The sequence below is a fragment of the Pleurodeles waltl genome, chromosome 3_1, assembly GCF_031143425.1.
Source record: "Pleurodeles waltl isolate 20211129_DDA chromosome 3_1, aPleWal1.hap1.20221129, whole genome shotgun sequence".
In the NCBI taxonomy this organism is placed as follows: domain Eukaryota; kingdom Metazoa; phylum Chordata; class Amphibia; order Caudata; family Salamandridae; genus Pleurodeles; species Pleurodeles waltl.
The window spans coordinates 1,772,820,559-1,772,838,718 of NC_090440.1; the positions used below are offsets into that span (position 1 = coordinate 1,772,820,559).

General features: G+C 45.6%; 1 protein-coding gene across 1 annotated transcript in view; it reads right to left on the minus strand.

Annotated features, from left to right (window-relative positions):
• ITGAV (integrin subunit alpha V) overlaps nt 1-18,160 on the minus strand; it is a 447,435-nt gene that overhangs the window by 133,354 nt on the left and 295,921 nt on the right. The window contains exon 19 of the mRNA XM_069225776.1: nt 15,094-15,161. Coding sequence (XP_069081877.1) covers nt 15,094-15,161 — 68 coding nt within the window. The remainder of the gene's footprint in view (nt 1-15,093; nt 15,162-18,160) is intronic.

Genomic DNA, 18,160 nt, shown 5'->3' on the forward strand with positions numbered 1-18,160 from the left:
CCTCGTGAGGGAGAGGCTGAGCTGGGTGTCGTCGGCATAGGAAATGATGTTGAGGCCGTGGGGGCGGGCGATGCTGGCGAGCGGGGCCATGTAGATATTTAAGAGGGTGGGGCTGAGTGAGGATCCTTGGGGGACTCCACATATGGTCTTGGTGGCTTTAGACCGGAATGGAGGTAGGCAAACTCTTTGGGTTCTTTCGGAGACGAAGGAGGTGAGCCAGTCCAGGGCTCTGTGGTGAATTCCAGCATGGAAGAGGCGTGTGCGAAGGGTTTTGCGGTATACGGTGTCGAAGGCTGCGGAGAGGTCGAGAAGGATGAGGGCAACGGTTTCACCCTTGTCAAGTCTGGTCCAGATGTCGTCAGTGCAGGCGATGAGGGCGGTCTTGGTGCTGTGGTTTTTGCGAAATCCAGACTGGGAGACATCGAGTATGTTGTTGTCCTTCAGGAAGCGGGACAGTTGTTTGCTGACTATCTTCTCTATGACCTTCGCGGGGAAGGGGAGTAGAGAGATAGATTGGTAGTTTGTGAGGTCTTCGGGGTCTGCTTTGGGTTTTTTGAGCAAGGTGTTGACTTCAGCATGTTTCCAAATATCGTGGAAGGTGGCGGTCTCGAAGGAGCTGTTGATAACGGACCGGAGCTGGGGAGCGATGATTTGGCTGGCCTTGTTGAAGACGTGGTGGGGGCAGGGATCTGTTGGAGAGCCTGAGTGGATGGAGCTCATGGTTTTACTGGTTTCTTCATCGTTAGTGGGCGGCCAGGTGCTCAGTACGTTGGTGCGGCAGGGTGCTGTGGGGTTGGCTGCGTCGGTGGTGGTGATGGTAGGTGGCGCGTTATGAAGCTTTCGTGTATGTCTGCAATCTTGCAGCGGAAGTAGCTAGAGAGGGAGTTGCAGAGGTCTTGCGAGTGCAGAGAGTCAATGGCGCAGGATTTGGGTTTGGTGAGTTCTTTGATGATGGTGAAAAGTTCCTTACTGTTGTGTGCGTTGTTGTCTATGCGTTCCTTGTAGAAGGATTTTTTGGTGGTCCGGATGAGCTGGTGGTGTTTGCGCATGGCTGATTTTTGGGCGGAGAAGTTGCTCACTGATGGTTCTTGGCACCAGGCTTTCTCAGTTTCCCGGCATTCTCGTTTGGAGGTCTGAAGTTCTGCGGTGAACCAGGGAGCTGTCTTGTTGATGCAGGTGTTGCTGGTATTTTTGAGTGGAGCAAGGGAGTTTGCGCACTCGTCAAGCCATCGTTTGAGGGTGGCGGTGTTGGGGTTGTTGGTAATGGGTGGTGTAGATTGGGCGAGGCTGGAGATCAGTTGTTCCTTGGAGATCTTGTTCCACTTGGGGTGAGGGATAGGATGTTGTTGGAGGTGGGTGGTGGGCTTCAGGAAGGAGAAGTGGACGCATTGGTGGTCAGTCCAATGGAGTTCTGTGGTGTGAGTGAAGGCAATGTGGCTACTGGAGGAGAATATGGCGTCAAGCGTGTGTCCGGCTGAGTGGGTGAGCGAGGTGACCAGTTGCTTGAGGCCGAGGTTTGCAAGGTTGTCCAGCAGGGCAATGGAGTTGCAGTCGCTGGAGCTCTCCAGGTGGAAATTTAGGTCACCAAGGAGCAAGCAGTCCGTGGAGGCAAGGGAGTGGGAGCTGATAAAGTCGGCAATGGTGTCACAGAATAGGGGATAGGGGCCTGGTGGTCTGTGGACGAAGGTTCCTCTTAAGGTGGTGTTGGCGTTGATGTGTATCTGAAAGTGTAGGTGCTCTGCGGCATCCAGGGTGTCGGTGGAAATCCTGATGGAATTTCTGTGTACTATGGCGATTCCCCCTCCTGGTTTGTTGTTAGGGTCTCTTCGGGTGATTTTCTATCCCTCCGGGATGGCAATGGCGATGTCAGGTTCCGATGAGGGGTTCATCCATGTTTCAGTGAGGAAGGCAATGTCGGGAGAGGCTGTCGTGAGTGGGTCCCAAAGCTCGATGGTGTGCTTGTGGATGGAGTGGGTGTTGAGGAGGATGCAGTTGGGGTGTTTGGTGTTGTTGTGGTATTTGCTGGCTTGAGTGCAGGAGAAGTGGCATAAGTGACATGAAAAAGGTCCGTGGGTGGGTCTGGGGTCGGCCTGGGCGCAGGCGGTGTGCCGGCCAGGGTTCAGAGCATCGAGCTCTTTGGGGGAGTAGAGGCGTATGGGGACATGGGAGGTGTGTGGGTGTGGTCCAGGCCCGGACGGGTGCAGACGGGCTTGTCTCTGGAGCACCACTGCCACACCAACGGCGCGGCTGCACAGCAGCCGCCATTATGAAGAGGAGGTGGGAGGGAGGAGCAGCTGGGAGGCAGGAGGGTGTGGCAAGTGGTGGTACGAGGGGGGCGGGGTCGCAGGGGACGCAGCAGCAGGGATGGGGAAACTAGCAAGAGCCGGAAAAAGGTCACAAAGCGAAAAAAGGCAAAATGGGGAAGAAACGAAGCGGAGCAGACACAGCAAATGGGCACAAAAATGAGCGCAACAGTACAGGGAAAACAGATACAAAATACAAAAGATGCGCCTACCACTAGACACCAGGGATGAGGCGCAGGGGGGTGCCTGCGGGTGGTAGAGGGCCTCGAACTCTCTTCAGAAGCAAGGGCGGGGTCTGGGGCACGGAGGCAGGCTGGTGGAGCTGTTCGCCGTGTCGAGTGACTCCTGGCCTCAAGGCTGTTCTGTTCTCCAATACCTGTTCTCCAATACCTGCACCATGCATATCCCATTGATGCCACGCAAACTGCAATAACAGGCACACAAGAAGTCTAACTGGCACACAGGGGCACATTGTAGCCTGTAAGGAGGGAACAATGGTGCTGAACAGAGTTAATTGTGTCTATGATGTACTTACCTGCTCCTCTGGTGAGCCATAGAGCTGACCATACAGGGGAAGGACCTTGTTCTCAAGCCTCTCCAGCTCCTCTGGAGAGAAGGCAGGGGCCCTTTCACCTGCTGGCTGTGGCATGATTGCTCTCAGAGGCGGCATACAGCGGCTGAAGTGGTGGAGGTGTTGTTGACAGCAGTGTTAGGACTCAAGTGACTGATTTTGCAAAACGCAGCATACACGTACGCCATGTACGAGGTCATCACCACCAATCGAGACAGTCATTGGCCTGCGACCACCACAGGCAACAACGTCAGCCTATGGCAGTGTCCACCTGGTTGCTACAAACATCGACAGTTTGAACGGTTTAAAATACTGATTTGGCCCTGTAAAATGTATCACAACAACAACATATGTGTAGGAGCATCATACACATCCTAAATCTGTCTTGTTGTGTAGGTCCTACTACACAACCACCAGTGTAGTGTGCTGCATGGCACAGATTGCATATGACGGCGGTGCACTATCCACCACAGCTTATGGTATTTTTGGCAGTCAGAATAGACGGTCACATTTTGAGGGGCACTTGGGTAGCAGACAGTTGGGTGCTGCTCAAATCCATGTTGTGGACACGTGTTCACAACCATGGGGGGCACATTTGACCCTTGTGTGGTTGACAGCTGTGAGGTGTACTGGGTTTAATGTATTTCCAGTCGGAAATGCTGTGTCACATGATTTTGTTGGTATGCATCATGTATGTTGGTATGGCTACAGTGACTAATGTTCCAAATCATGTGTATTCACACATAGGTACCCTGGGAGAGGGAGGAAGCGACAATCTCCTGTCTACCCTCCATTGCCAGACCTTCAGGCCATGGAGAAACGCCACATTATCCAGCTCTACTCTCTGAATAGGCAAACAATAGTGAATTTGTGCCATCAGTTGGAGCCAGATCTGATGCCAGCTAACAGTAATCCATACTGCATACCACCCATTGTTCAAGTCAAGGCAGTATTGCACTCCTGGCCACAGGGTCCTTCCAGCATACACTGGCCCTATCTGGTGGTAACACGAGACTGAACTTAGGTTGGGACATAAGTGACTTCCTCAGCAATGTTGAAACACATTGACAGCTATATCAGCTTCCCCTGACGTGAGGATTTAGCCAATGTGAAGGCTGACTTCTTATAGTTCTGCTGCCTCTCACTTGGTGGGAGTCATTGATGGCACACATGTTACCTTGGTGCCACTGCAGGACACTGAACAAGTCTATTTAAACAGAAAAAACTTCCATTCCTTCAACATGCAAGTTGTCTGTTTGGCGGATCGCTACATCTCAAACGTCTGTGCCTCTTCCTTGGATCAGCCAAAGATTACTTTATAATGTGGAACAGCACCATACCCCAGCTGTTGTCACAATGTCAACCAGAGTGGGCCTGGCTGGTTGGTAAGTCATGTCTGTCCTGATTGTGTGTGAGCAATATCAGGTGCTACAATCATGAAGTCAGTGACCCATTGTTGCACTTATGTCCCATTCGTTAACAGAAGACTCAGCATATCCAAACCGTCCTTGGTTATTCACGCTGCTGAGGAATCCAATGAGGCCCTTGAAAGAACACAGTGGACAGTAGAGCAGCCTTTGGGCTCCTGAAGGCCAGATTTCGCTTTCTGGACAGAACTCTACTCTAATTCTCTACTCACCCATGAAAGTGTGTCAGATCACTGTGGCATGCTGCATGCTCCACAACATCGCCTTGCAGGGGAATATCCCATACATCTCAGAGGAGGGGGCACCTGCAATGCCACTGGGTGAGAATCCTGAAATGCCAAATGAAGATGACAGTGGTGATGAGGAAGGAGCTGATTTGCGACAAGATCTCATCCACATTCTCATGAGTGTATGTCAACTGATGTCATAACTGTGACTGTACAATGTACTGTAGTTGTGAGAATCTGTGGAGTTGAGATTTTTGAAGCAGCTAGAGCGGATACTCTGCACAAATCAGCCAAAGGCTGACTGATGAGAGCTTTTGACACATCCCCATCTTGATGATATTGCTTTGTTTGTACAATGCAATGTACTTTATTTTCCAGATGCCTGCTATGTGACTTGTGCCAGGTGTATGGTTTCATGTCTATAGTACTTGTTTTGTTCTTTGTACACGTACCTTCACCCTGACATCTTCATGTAGGTATTTCAGAGTTGTGACATTGGCAGGTATGTGATGCTATTCTGACATACGAAGTGGACATGGATTGTTCCAGGTAAAGTAGGTCACAGAGTTTGGGTGTAGGAGACCTGTGCCAAAACAGCTTGCGTTGTTTGGATGTACATTTGTTGTAACTGTCCAGTGGACTTGTTTTGTGTCCTGTGGTGGGCCTGAGGCATCATGTGGTAAGAAAATATATAGTCCTAGGCGTCGACCACGTCAGTTCCCCTTCACATTAGCGAAACACTCTTTTTGTACGACTTGTATGTAGCTGTAGATGTTTCATCATTGTAGGCCACACTGCCTGTGCCAAAACACTCACATATATATGTGAAATACCACCAGATGCACAAGCACTGCATTATAATGACACTGTGATCAGAAACTGTTGTACTGCCGTCTGTCTGAATCTTGGAATATTTGATGTTGGATAACTTTGATGTGGTATGTGACAAGGCTCAAGCTGATGACATCAACCACTCCAATGTTTGCCTATTCTACAGGGCAATGCCTGGAAAATCCCATCTTTCCATGGTCTATAGGTCTGTACCTGTAAATATGTTCATATACTCAGTACAATTCAATCATTTATGATTTGTAATATTTCAGACATCTTGACAACCTATGTGCTGGACAATGTAATAAAAGTTCTTCTTTGACCTGACACTTGTACTTATGTGTTTGTGTGGGATGGTTGTAATTCTGAGCTGGACACTGTGTACATGCAACTTATCCCATCTTGAACAAGTACCTTGTGATTACAAGTGAAGTGAAGGGGTCAGTCATGGAAGATGAAATCATTGGAGTAGATTCCACATCACTGGAAGTCCAAAGTCCAGAGTAGTCCTCCCATTGGAAACGGAAGGTGGTTTAGGATCAGTCTACAGAGTGAGTGTGGCACACACAAAGGAGGACCTTAAGGAAGAGGATTATTGCTGGTAGTGGTGGTTGCCTTGAAATCTGCAACTGTGAAATCTTTGCTGGACGTCCCTGCTTGCGGGGATCAGTTGCTTCACAGGCAGGGGTGTCTGTCTGATTGTTCCTCTGGCAACACCTCCCTTCCTGTGGCTAGCACCGATGTACATGGGCCTGATGTTGGTAAGCCAAAGAAAGGGGAAGATTGGTTTTGAAAAGCCCTGCTCAGGGTTGGGTGAATGTTCCTCAGCACCCCTGTTAGGCCTCCATTTGTTGACACATATCCTTATGCATGTCCCTCTGTAGCTGCTTGATTTCCCGGAGTTCGGTCAACACCTGGCCCATCACGCCTTGGGACTTCTGATAGACCCCAAAGACATGACTGATGATGTTCTGGCTGGCAACAGCCCCAGAGGCCTCAATCCGCTGGCCCACAGCATCCCTCCCACACCCTGCCCCCACAAAACTGTGCCCTTGACACAGGGTCTCCTCTCCAACTGGGCCCTGGACCCTCAGTGTGTGAAGTGCTGAGTTGCACCTCAAGATCCAAGATTGGGGACACAAGATGGTGAAAACTGTGCTGGGTGTATAGGTTGGGGGGGGCATATGGTTGCATGTGATGTAGGAGAAATGGGGCTGGGAGGTGGTGTTGTGGCCACAGTGAGACTCACTGTTGTTGTACGATCAGGTTGCCTAGATGGGCCAGGACCTTCCTCCACATCCACAAGTCCAGGAATGTTGTCATCAATGAGGACTTCATCCACGGGGTAGTGGTAGACTGTTTTGTGGCCTCAATGTGCCCAGTGGCAGCTCAACCTGGTGGTGAAGAACATATATTGTTTTTGGTTGAATTGGGACATCTTACTCGAAAGGTTTGTGTTACAGTAAGTAGATACCTTGGACATAGCTAACTTGTAGGTAATCCAATTGTGCAAAGTTATCATGTTAGTGGAGTATTTGATATGACATGTGTGAAGCATTTGACTCAAGCAGCATATGAGATGTGCACATTAGTTGCACTTGAGAAAATAGACTGAAAATGACATCTTACCACCAGTGAAGCCAACACATTGGAGAGGCAACATATGGCTTAGACCATTTGGAGGCCTAGTTGAGTGGAACGCAGGCAACCTCAGGACTGTGTTGTATATGTGATCGGAGTCATCATGTGCACAGTGCTGTGTCAATGTGTTAAAAGCCAATACCAATCTAGTGATGCAGCTTGAAGGCTTTGGAATACTTATTGTACACATTGGGTAAGGTGTCATTCCTGTCCTCAATAGTTTCATCTTGGGTTAGCATGCCAAGATGGAGCTAGGTAGACAGACACATATCTGAGTTGAGTATGATCTGTATCTTGCTCACTTCTATGTGAGTAAACTTCAATTGAGAGTTACCAAACAAGGGTATTCGGACCAGTGCACACTGGGATGGTGTTTGGAATTGCAGATGCAAGGCCTCCTAGAAGCTGCAGTCAGGTCACTCCCTCTACTACACACACTATACAAATGTTATCCTCCCAGAGTACACTTAATGTGGGAGTTCATTAACAGATGTACTGGGCCAGGTTCACACTGGGTTGGTGTTTGGAGTTACAGAAACAGTGCCTCCTGTGAGTAGAAGTCAGGTCACTCTCTCTACTACACACACTATGCACATGGTATCCTGTCAGGTGATTGAAGAGCACTAGAGAGATTACAAACAGGTGTACTGGACCAAGCACTCACTGGGCTGGTCTTTGGAGTTTTTGAAACAGTGCCTCCTGGGAGTTGCAGTCAGGTCACTCCCTTTACTTCACACACTATACAAATGGTATCCTACCAGGTGAGTACACTTCATGTGGGAGTTCACTAACAGATGTATTGGGCCAAGTGCACACTGGGCTGGTAGTTGGAGTTAGAGAAACCGTGCCTCCTGGGAGTTGAAGTCAAGTCATTCTCTACTACACAAACTATACAAATGTTACCCTCCCAGGTGAGCACACTCCCCCTCCTGTGAGTTGAAGTTAGGTCACTCTCTCTACTACACACACTATACACATGGTATCCTCCCAGGTGGGCGAAGAGCACTAGAGAGATTATAAACAGGTGTACTGGGCCAAGTGCACACTGGGCTGGTCTTTGGAGTCAGTGATACAGTGCCTCCTGGGAGTTGCAGTCAGGTCATTCCCTCTACTACATACACTATACAAATGTTATCCTCCTGGGTGAGTACACTTCATGTGGGAGTTCACCAACAGATGTATTGGGGTAAGTGCACATTGGGCTAGTAGCTGGAGCTAGAGAAACAAAACATTGTCTCCTGGGTGTTGAAGTGAGGTCACTCTCTCTACTACACAGACACTATGCAAATAGTATCCTCCCAGGTGAGTGAAGCACATTAGAGAGATTACAAACAGGTGTATTAGGCAAAGTGCACACTAGACTGGTGTTTGGAGTTAGTAAACAGTGCCTTATGGGAGCTGCAGTCAGGTCACTCCCTCTACTACACTATACAAATGTTTTCCTCCCAGGTGAGTAAACTTAATGTGGGCGTTCACTAACAGATGTATTTAGATGTAGTGGGGCAACTGACCACTTGTCTGGTAGTTGGAGTTAGAGGAGCAGGGCCTATTGGGCTTTGCAGTCAGGTCACTCCCTCTACTTTCCAACACTTGACAAATGGTATACTCTCAAGTTAGTGAAGGGCATTTGGCAGGACACAAACAGGTGTATTTAGGCAAGTAAACACTGGGCTGGTGTTTGGAGGTACAGAAACATGGCCTCCTGGGAGTTCCAGTCAGGTCACTCCCTCTACTCCCTAACACTTGACAGATGTTGGGTATTACATATCTATCTGCAGGTTGCATTTAGCTTCAAGCATACATTTACATTTTGGGGCATACCATGAATCCCGGAATGTGGTTTTGGTATTGTAAGACTTACAGGAACCATGTGGATATATGGCATGTGATGGGCCTGGGTAGCTGCGATGTTTGGTCCAATAATACACATTGACAGAGTGAAAATGCAGATATTCTGGCTATTGAATGTTGGTGAGGTCCATGTACATGACAGTAGCAAAGGCTTAGCTGTGCGCATGCATGACACAGCAGGTTAGTGTCCGTTTTTGTGATGTAACTTACCAGACTCCACTTCCCCAGGTACTCCTGTTTGCCCTCTGGATACAGGATGGCCAAGACCTTCTCCTCCTAGGGAAAGAGTCTTAACGGGGTATTGGGAGGGCCACCGCCAGTCTTCTTGGCCTACAGCTCCTGCCTGGAGACCACAGAATGGACCTTGCCCTGAGGTTGTTCCACCTCTTTCTAATGTCCCCCTTTGTGCGCAGGGTGGTTCGTACAGCATTCACTTTGTCGTCTATCCTGTCCCACATTTCCATTTTCCTACTGAGAAGAGTGTGCTGGACTTGGACTCTACACAATTGTAGCTCTACTCTTATGATTTCATCCATCGTAACTCAACTCATCTTCTCAAAAATGGGGATTTTTGATTGTTACATGGTGGGCAAAAAAGTGGGTAACAGGGACTTACTTAACAGGGGAAGTGCAATAGGGAGTGAATGGACAAAAGCATGTGCAGGGTGTTCTATGGGATGGTGGAAACAAGGGGTGCCTAATCTAAGATTTTTTTTTAAATGGTGGTCGTGGTTTTTTGGCTCCCTGTGGAAATGCAAAGCATTGTGGACTGTGAAGGGGTGTGTTCTGTAGTGTGATCCAAGTGTGACCAATGGGGCAATGTGTGTCAGCTGTGTTGTTTTTTTAATTCATCCAATGTGCACTTGTCTGTTACTTTGCTGGACACGTATCGTGGAGGTTGACCGCCATTGGCTAACCGCTGGGTGGAGACCGCCACGGTGTCAGTATGTTTGTAATAGGCTTAGTGATTGGACACAGCGCAGACGGCACTAGATGTCGGACTGCCTAAATACAGGCAGCACAATTGCTGGTCTGCCTTTTTTGCTTGGTTGACAGTGGTCCTGCCTGTTTGTATCCCAATACGGTGGTCTGGGGACCACCGGAGCAGCAGTCTTTTGAGATCGACAACACGGTGGTCTAGTGATCTGACCACCAAAGTCATAATCGGACCCTTGGTCCTTAATGAAATTAAATTTAGTAAATTAAAATCATTTTTTCAAAGTTTAAATTAAAAGATGAATACCCACAAAGGCTAAAAACATATATTTCTATGTATTACTAATTATTGAAAATGATGCATAGAATTTATTTAAAATAATCTTACATTGTTTTTTAATAAAAAAAAAATTGTTACAATATTTAATAACTAAATACAAAATATATTTAATTTAGGTATATTTTTAACATTAAATTATAATTATGTAAATTTTTGACTATTTTAAATAATTTACTTTATTTTAACATGTTTTTCGATGGGGTTTTATTTTAAGTCCCGGCTTCCATGATTTTCTGTGGGAGTGTTGCACTATCCATGGTTGGTAAGTGTGTTGCTGCTTTCTTTTTTGACAGTAGTAATTTGCACTCCTATGTTTTGCTCCATCTCCCTTTCCAGACTACAGATGTGTAAGTCTACACTTTTAAGTAACTTTATGCACGGATTTTGTGCACAGCCAAAAGTAGTAAAGTTATTACAAAGTTTAAGAGTAAACTACACATGCAAAGTACTCATAGGTTCAAATTACTTTAGTAAATAGTCCTGTAGATTTTGTTATTAATCTTTTATGGAAGAGGCAATAGAATCTGTGAAAGTGGAACACAGCTCAAATTGGTTAAAAATATTACATTTATATGAAAATGGTCAACCTCTCAACCAAGAAAGAAGACAGAGAATACTCAGTCAAAGGTTTGCCAGGCTGGAAGATAGTTCTGAAGGAAGGAGCCTGTGATGACTAAATAATACTTGTGGGTACTTCGAGTCCCCATTCTTCCTAACTAGTAGGAAAATTACAAAGAACACAAACGTGGCAAGATAAAAATATATTTGTTTACTGGGGAAACTCTGCCAGCAAAACACTATGGATCAACACTCAGACTAAACGCAACACTTTCCAACACCAAGTAAGAGGAAGTCCTGTGAGCAAGGTAGGAGGGAAGGGACAAGGACCTCAGCACCCCCGACCCAAACTCATGCAAAACAGAAAGGGGACACATCCAATAAAAGTATCTACAGGAAATGAAGAGATCAGTCACAACATATTTCAGGAAAATGTCTAGCACCTATCGGTGGGCAAGATCGTCAGCGAGACAGTTCCCTTGTTTCTGCCTCTCCAAAGGACACACTCCAAGGAAGAGGGTTTGTCACATATGACAGGTGTAAATCAATGGGGCCAATGGTGGAATTTGTACAATATTCTCTACCATTCTGAATGGTTGCTGCCTTTCAAGTCTCAAGTATTCTAGGTCTAAGAAAGATTCATGTGATGCCCCAGATAAACTCTCCTTAAAGTCAGGCCTAGTGAGCGATCATTATTTACCTGGCACAGGTTTCAGAAGCAGACTCCAACCATGTGACACAAGTATGAATGGGTGTAAATGCATCAGTGTACAGGGACATTCCAGAGCAGAAGTGAAAACACTTGATCTTAAGGGAAATCCCACGGGGAGCAGTAGAACAGGCTTATAAAGAACACCATATAATCAGCACTCCATTTATACTGTGATTAGTTATACCAGGTGTAGGAATGTACCCTCTTTTTGGCATAGTTACCCCTACTTTTTGCCTGCTGTCAGTATGCTTAGACTGTTTTCATTGGGATCCTGCTAACCAGGACCCCAGTGATTGTGCTATCTCCCTCTAAATGTGGTTGCCTTGGACTTTGCACACCCCGTAATTGGCATATTGGTGCCACCATGTAAGTCCCTAGTGTATAGTACTCAGGTCCCCAGGGCATTGGGGCATCAGGGTTCCCCATGGGCTGCAGCATGTATTGTGCCACCCATGGGAGCCCATGCAAAATGTGTCTGCAGGCCTGCCATTGCAGCCTGCGTGAAAAGGTGCATGCACCATTTCATAACAGGTCACTGCACCAGGTGACTATAAGTCACCCTAATGGTAAGCCCTCTGAGCCCAGAGGCCAGGGTGCAGGTCCCTGTGTTTGAGGGCACTGAGCAGAGGTGCCCGTACAAACTCCAGCTTCACTGCACTGGACTTCGTAAGTGCGGGGAAGACCTTTTACCCATGTACTGGACACAGGTCCACCTGTGTCCACCTACATAATGGTAACTCCGAACCTGGGCATGTTTGGTATCAAACATGTTGGAATCATACCCTAATACTGTTGCCAGTATTGGCTGTATGATTCCATGCACTCTGGGGGCTCCGTAGGAGACTCCCAGCATTGCTCCTACCAGTCTTTTAGGGTTTTCCGGGCAGCCGACGCTGCTGCCACCCCTCAGACAGGTTTCTGCTCTCCTGCTGCTTGACTGGCTCAGGCAGAACAAAGGATTGCCTGTGGGAGAGGAAGGTAACACCCCCTCCCTTGGAAATAGGTGTTACAAGGCTTGGAAGGGGTAGCTTCCCCAAGCCACCGGTTTGCTTTGAAGGGTACATTTGGTGGCCTCCTTGCATAAACCAGCTTGCACCAGTCCAGGGACCCTTGGTCCCTGCTCTGGTGTGAAACTGGAAAAAGGAATGGGGAGTGATCACTTCCCTGTCCATCACCAGCCTAGTGGTTTTGCCCAGAGCTCCTTCAAGTGGCCACTTGATTCTGCCACCTTGAATTCAAGATGTGCACAGGCCCCTGGGAGCATCTGAGTGGCCAGGTCAGGTGGGTGACGTCACAGCCCCCTCCTCATAGGTAGTCACCTTGCAGGTGACCAAACACCCTTTTAGGGCTATTTAGGGTCTCACTCTTGGGTGAGTCCTCAGACTCGACATGCGAAGTTCTATCAGGACTCCTCTACATCATTCACTTAATCTTCTGGCAACTAGAACCGCAACTGGACTCTTCAGGAACCAACAATCTGCAACTTCAGTGACGACTACACTTTGCAACATTGTTTCTCCGGCTCCTTCCAGCAACTGCAACATTTCCCCAGCTGTGCATCCTCTGAGGTCAGTGAGACGTCAGCCTGCACCAAGAAGTAAGAAGGAATTTTCCTTGGAGTGAAGGAGTCACTCCCCTGCATCTGCAGGCACCAACTGCAATGACAACCGGCTGCGTGGATCTGCTCTGCACTGGATCTGCATGGATCCTGCATCACAGGTGGTGGTCTGGAGTGGTCCCATTGGTCCTCTCTGTCCGCTGTCCAACTTGGGAGACGGTAAGCCCTTGCCTGTCCTTGCTGGACAGTATCCCTGTGCACCGCGACTCTTGCAGCTAACAAGGCTTGTTTGCTCCTGCTCAAAGGGATCTTAAGGCTCCGTGTAATGTGTAGTTTCAGCCCCCAGCACTTCTGTCTGCCAAGCACAGTCACCTCTCTGCTGCTCCAGCAATGTGGGACTCCTCTTCAGGTGTGCTGACAGGGCCTCACTGCGACGTGCTGTGCCTGCTGCCAGTGGGTTGCCTGTGGGGGTTGCGGCTGCTTCTGGTGACACTCCCGACTGCTGAAGGCCACCTCGGACTCCCCTCCATGGGTCGAGTCCCCTGGGCCTTGCTGGTCCTCTTCAGACTTGCAACTCATCTTTTTCTTCTTTTGCATTTGCCAAAGCTTGTTGGTGCTTCTCCGGCACCACTGACCCACTGCAACCAGACAGCTGATGTGGGACACCATATGCATTGCTTCAGATACTCCTCTTCATCTACTGCACTGCACAGCTGGTCTTTGTCCCCCATCAAACTGGTCCTCCATCCACAGAAGGGTGGGTTGTGGCTCCTGCCATGACCGGACACTCCATCACGAACTGGACTCGCTCCTGTTCCTTTGCAGGTCCCTCTTCTGCCAGAATCCACCTTTGGGTTCTTCCAGTGTGGTCTGGGTCTTGAACAATCCTTTTCCTAAGTCCTCCTGTTAGTTTTGGGAAAAACCAGGTACTTACTTCTGCTCTTCTGGTCGTTGGGGATCACTCTGGTACTCACCTCTTGGGGCTCCTAGTTCCTCCAGCTCCTCTCTAATTATTCCACATCTTTGGATGGGGGACTGTATCTCGCATTCTACTTATTTAGTATATGGTTTCGCCCTCCCGTAGGGCCCTCACTATTTTCTAATACTTTTACCAATTTTTTTTATGCTCCTTACTGATTACTGTTCTGTGTATTATTAGTGTGTACTTACCTCCCATTGGGGGGGACCACCTATAAGTATTCTAGTGTTGTGTTACCATAATAAAGTACCTTTATTTTTGTAACACAGTGTGGTTCTTTCATGTGTTATAGTGCTGTGTGTGACTATAGTGGTGTTGTTTAAGCTTTGCATGTCTCCTAGATACGTCTTGGCTGCTCATCCACAGCTACCTCTAGAGAGCCCTGGCTTCCTAGACACTGCCTACACTTCACTAATAGGGGATACCTTGTCCTAGAATAGGGTGACAATACCATAGGTGTCTACCACACACCAGGCCAGCTTCCTACACCAGGGCACACATTTAACACATTATGTTAGGCCATTGCCCCTCTAATACTGGCCTAAAGGAAACAAATGCATGACACTGAAAATAGCAGCAAAGAGACCAAAATAGGAGTTGAAACCTTTTTTTATGGAGCAAAATGGTCACAATATTTGGCAGCTGCTAAACTGTAACAAGGTTTTATGGTCACATCGTCTATTCTCCTTTGCTTTCTTTACTGTAGCTCACAATACTATGTTCTGTGTAATGAACCAAGCTACTTTCATATTTGCATAATCAAAGAATTAATATAGTCTGTGTTGAACAGTTTCACTCATATCTTAAGGTTTGCTTTCCATTATGAAATTTCTTAGTATACATTTCTTTGTAAGCATAAAACATAGAGATAAGTAACATTAGTCCTCAATAATCTTGGATGAAAACTTGAATAATGTAAATATGTGCTTCATGTCTGGTCTTGGTGAATATGTCTCTCGATCAACTACCAACTTGACAAATATTTAATCCTATTTGTCTGCTAGGCTGTGCCTTTACACATGATGTATAATATACAATTAATTCACTTGTAAAGAAATATACACGTAAACATTACACAGGATGTACATAATGGTGAAAGAAAACAACAACGCAATTTACGTAAATAACCCAATAATGGACTTGCAAAGTGTTCACTCACCTTTCTACCGCAACCTCTAGCTTAGGTTTACAGATATTGTCATCTCCACAATCAAGTAGAATATGTGCCTGATTAAAAAAAAAAAAAAAAAAAAGGTTTTCAATTATATCTATATATTTGTCATCACAAATGTTGCTCTTATTCTTACAAAACATTTAAAATAATCATGAATAAACAAAAGGTAAATCATGAAGTCTTTTCTATGTCAATTGACTTTAGCTGTTTTGCACATACAGTGAACAGGTATGGCTTCTGTTACAGATGGACATTCTTTGAGCAACAGTACATTTTTAACACCACTTCTACACTCTCCTACTTCCTCCATCTAGTGGTGTATTTTCCTTTCCTCGTGTGTAGTCAATTTGATGCTGTAAATAATAGAAAGGGAGCAGGAGGATCTCACACTCATGGCATTTCAAGACTAGTTCAGCCTGAATCCTCGTAGACATAAATATCCAGCACAAAGGTGACTATTTAAATCAGGATACCATTAATGTCAAAAGTCAATATCAGAGATGAATATGATTTACAAAAGGTCCCACACCCTGATTACTGAATTTTTAAGGTTGTTTTTTTTTTAACTTAGGATAAGATCGTACTACGTACCTTATGTATATCTCACAACTGTCCCTAAATCCTCTCAATTTAATAAAAATTTTTTGTCCTGCAGGAATTTTGAGGGACTCCAGCGGAGTCCCAGGAGAGCACACAGGGGGGACACAAACTGGATATTGCAAGAGTCCCATGGGATTGTGATGAGACCAAAAATCTTTTTTTTTAAAATGTTATTCTGAGCTCTGCAGGGTCCCTCTGGGTCTGTCCTCCATGGGCCAGGGGACATGGGTATCCCTCCCCTGCCCAGAACTATCTTAATTTCTTTACATTTTCACAGCAGGGGACTGTGCCCCATGGACTGTAATGGCCCTCTCAACGTTTTCTTGCATGGTGCGTCCAACAAATCAGATCAGTCGCTCTCGCTGGGACTGCAAGAGAGAGCTGATAGATGGGAGGAATTTTTTTTTTTTTTAAACACTTGCAACCATGTAGTTCCAATTTTTTTTTAATTAGCGCCCTGCAGGATACTTGAGGGAATGACTCATTCTTTTTAATCAGCGTCCTGCAGGGTTCTTGAGGTAATGACCATCAATATTGCTACACATTTTGAACCTTGATTTTCTCAAAAATTTAATTTAATCACAAAAAGCACAATTTTGGATAAAGTTCTAGCTTGGTGTAATTATGCTCAGCTGTTTTTGCCTGCTATCTGATTTTTCTTATGGAAATTACATGGGAAAAAAGTGTTTTAGACCCCTCTCCCTTTTACTCACTTCTCCCTTCTCCACCTTCATCCCTAAACGTCCCAGGAAGGAGGCAATGTAGATGAATGCTTTTTAGAAAGTTTTGTGAAGATAATTTAAACTGCACCGAAAATGTATTAGCAAATATAAAAAATGGTCTTCCTATGGGAACTCTGGCAAACGCCAGTGTGTAATAGATACATATAAATGTATCACATCAATGAATCAAAGCACTGATTAATAAATACAAAATACAATTTAGTACAGTAATAAATAGAAATACTCTATTAGTTATGAATCCTAAGAAAAGTATTAACATTTACCAGAATAAAAAACAGCTTATAAAAAATGTTTATAGGTAAAAATACCACCCCTTAAACATATGTGGAACACATTTGGTTACAAAGTCATTTTTCCCACAGCAAGCCCTGTGAAATTTGGGGACCCTTGAGGACATATCTTGACCACAGTAAGCCCTGTGACATTTGGGGACGCTTGAGGAGATATCTTGATGGCCTTGATGAATCTCAGCTAACCTAGATGACTCCTAAAATATGAGCCTTATCATTAACATGGAACTCAGCAGATAGTCCGGGACTTAGGTTGATGTGGGAGAAGGGCTATTGAGTTGCATATAACCTATCCACTTGACTGTAGTTTAACAGCATGGTGTCCAAATGTAACAACAAACTTTCCATGCATCACCTTTGGCAGCTGCTATTCTATCCTATTTTCCCTATTATTGTTTTACCCTCCAAGTGTAACTTCTAACCCAGTATATAGTAATCCATGGTTACTGAATTACTGATCTACAGTGAATATTGTTACTTAATTGTTACGACAGATCCTGCAAGATCACTCATTATTTCCCTTTATGAGTTTTCAAATTATTCGTAAAATTTGAAAATGCAAATAAAAAAACAGAAGTAACACATTTGGTTTGTTTGCCCCACTTTAATTTTACTAAAAATTGTTATGCAGTTTGCAGCTGAAATGATTTGTTAGTTAGAGAGAGCAGACTACCAATATGTCAATATGACAAAGGGTCTCTCTAGCAGTTTATGCATCACATAGTGCTTAAGTTAATACTGGTGTTCTCGTGTAATGTACAGATAACCACCTGAATATAACAAAGCAGCCCTTGAGGTTGGAAATATTTTTTTCACCAAAGTGATATTCTTCTTCTAATATTATTTGTTTTTAAAAGCTTTACAAAGGATAACCAGATAGCTTCAATTTTATTTAGAATACATAAAACAATGTCTACTTCTCAGTTTTTGTTACAGTTTGGGTTGCATGAGACCTGCAAAACTGAGCCAGAGCTGTTGCATTTGTTTGACTTGGCTTGTAGCTGCGAGATGGGGGTTATATAAATTTGAATGAGGTTCACCCATCTTCTTCAATTGTGGCTCACAAATATTTTCGCTTTTTCAAAAGGAAATATATTTTTCTGACAAACCAGGGTGCATCTACTGTGTTTGGCTATTGTACCAGTGTGACTTAATATGCTCAACCTAACTTGCCCTGAAATAAACAAAAAACTGATTGATAATTACTTGGGGGCCACATCCAGGCCATTGTTTTTGGTCCCAATATGCGACCTCAGATTAAACCCAGTAAAAATGCAAATTAGTCTTGGTTCTGCTCCAATAGGAATAGTCCAGCCCGAACTGCCAAGCCAGGTCCTTTCTAAATTGGAACACAAGCAACCAAAAGACCAGTTTCACCCTCATTGGGGCTCTTCGGTTGGGTGCAGCTTGGTTCTAGCG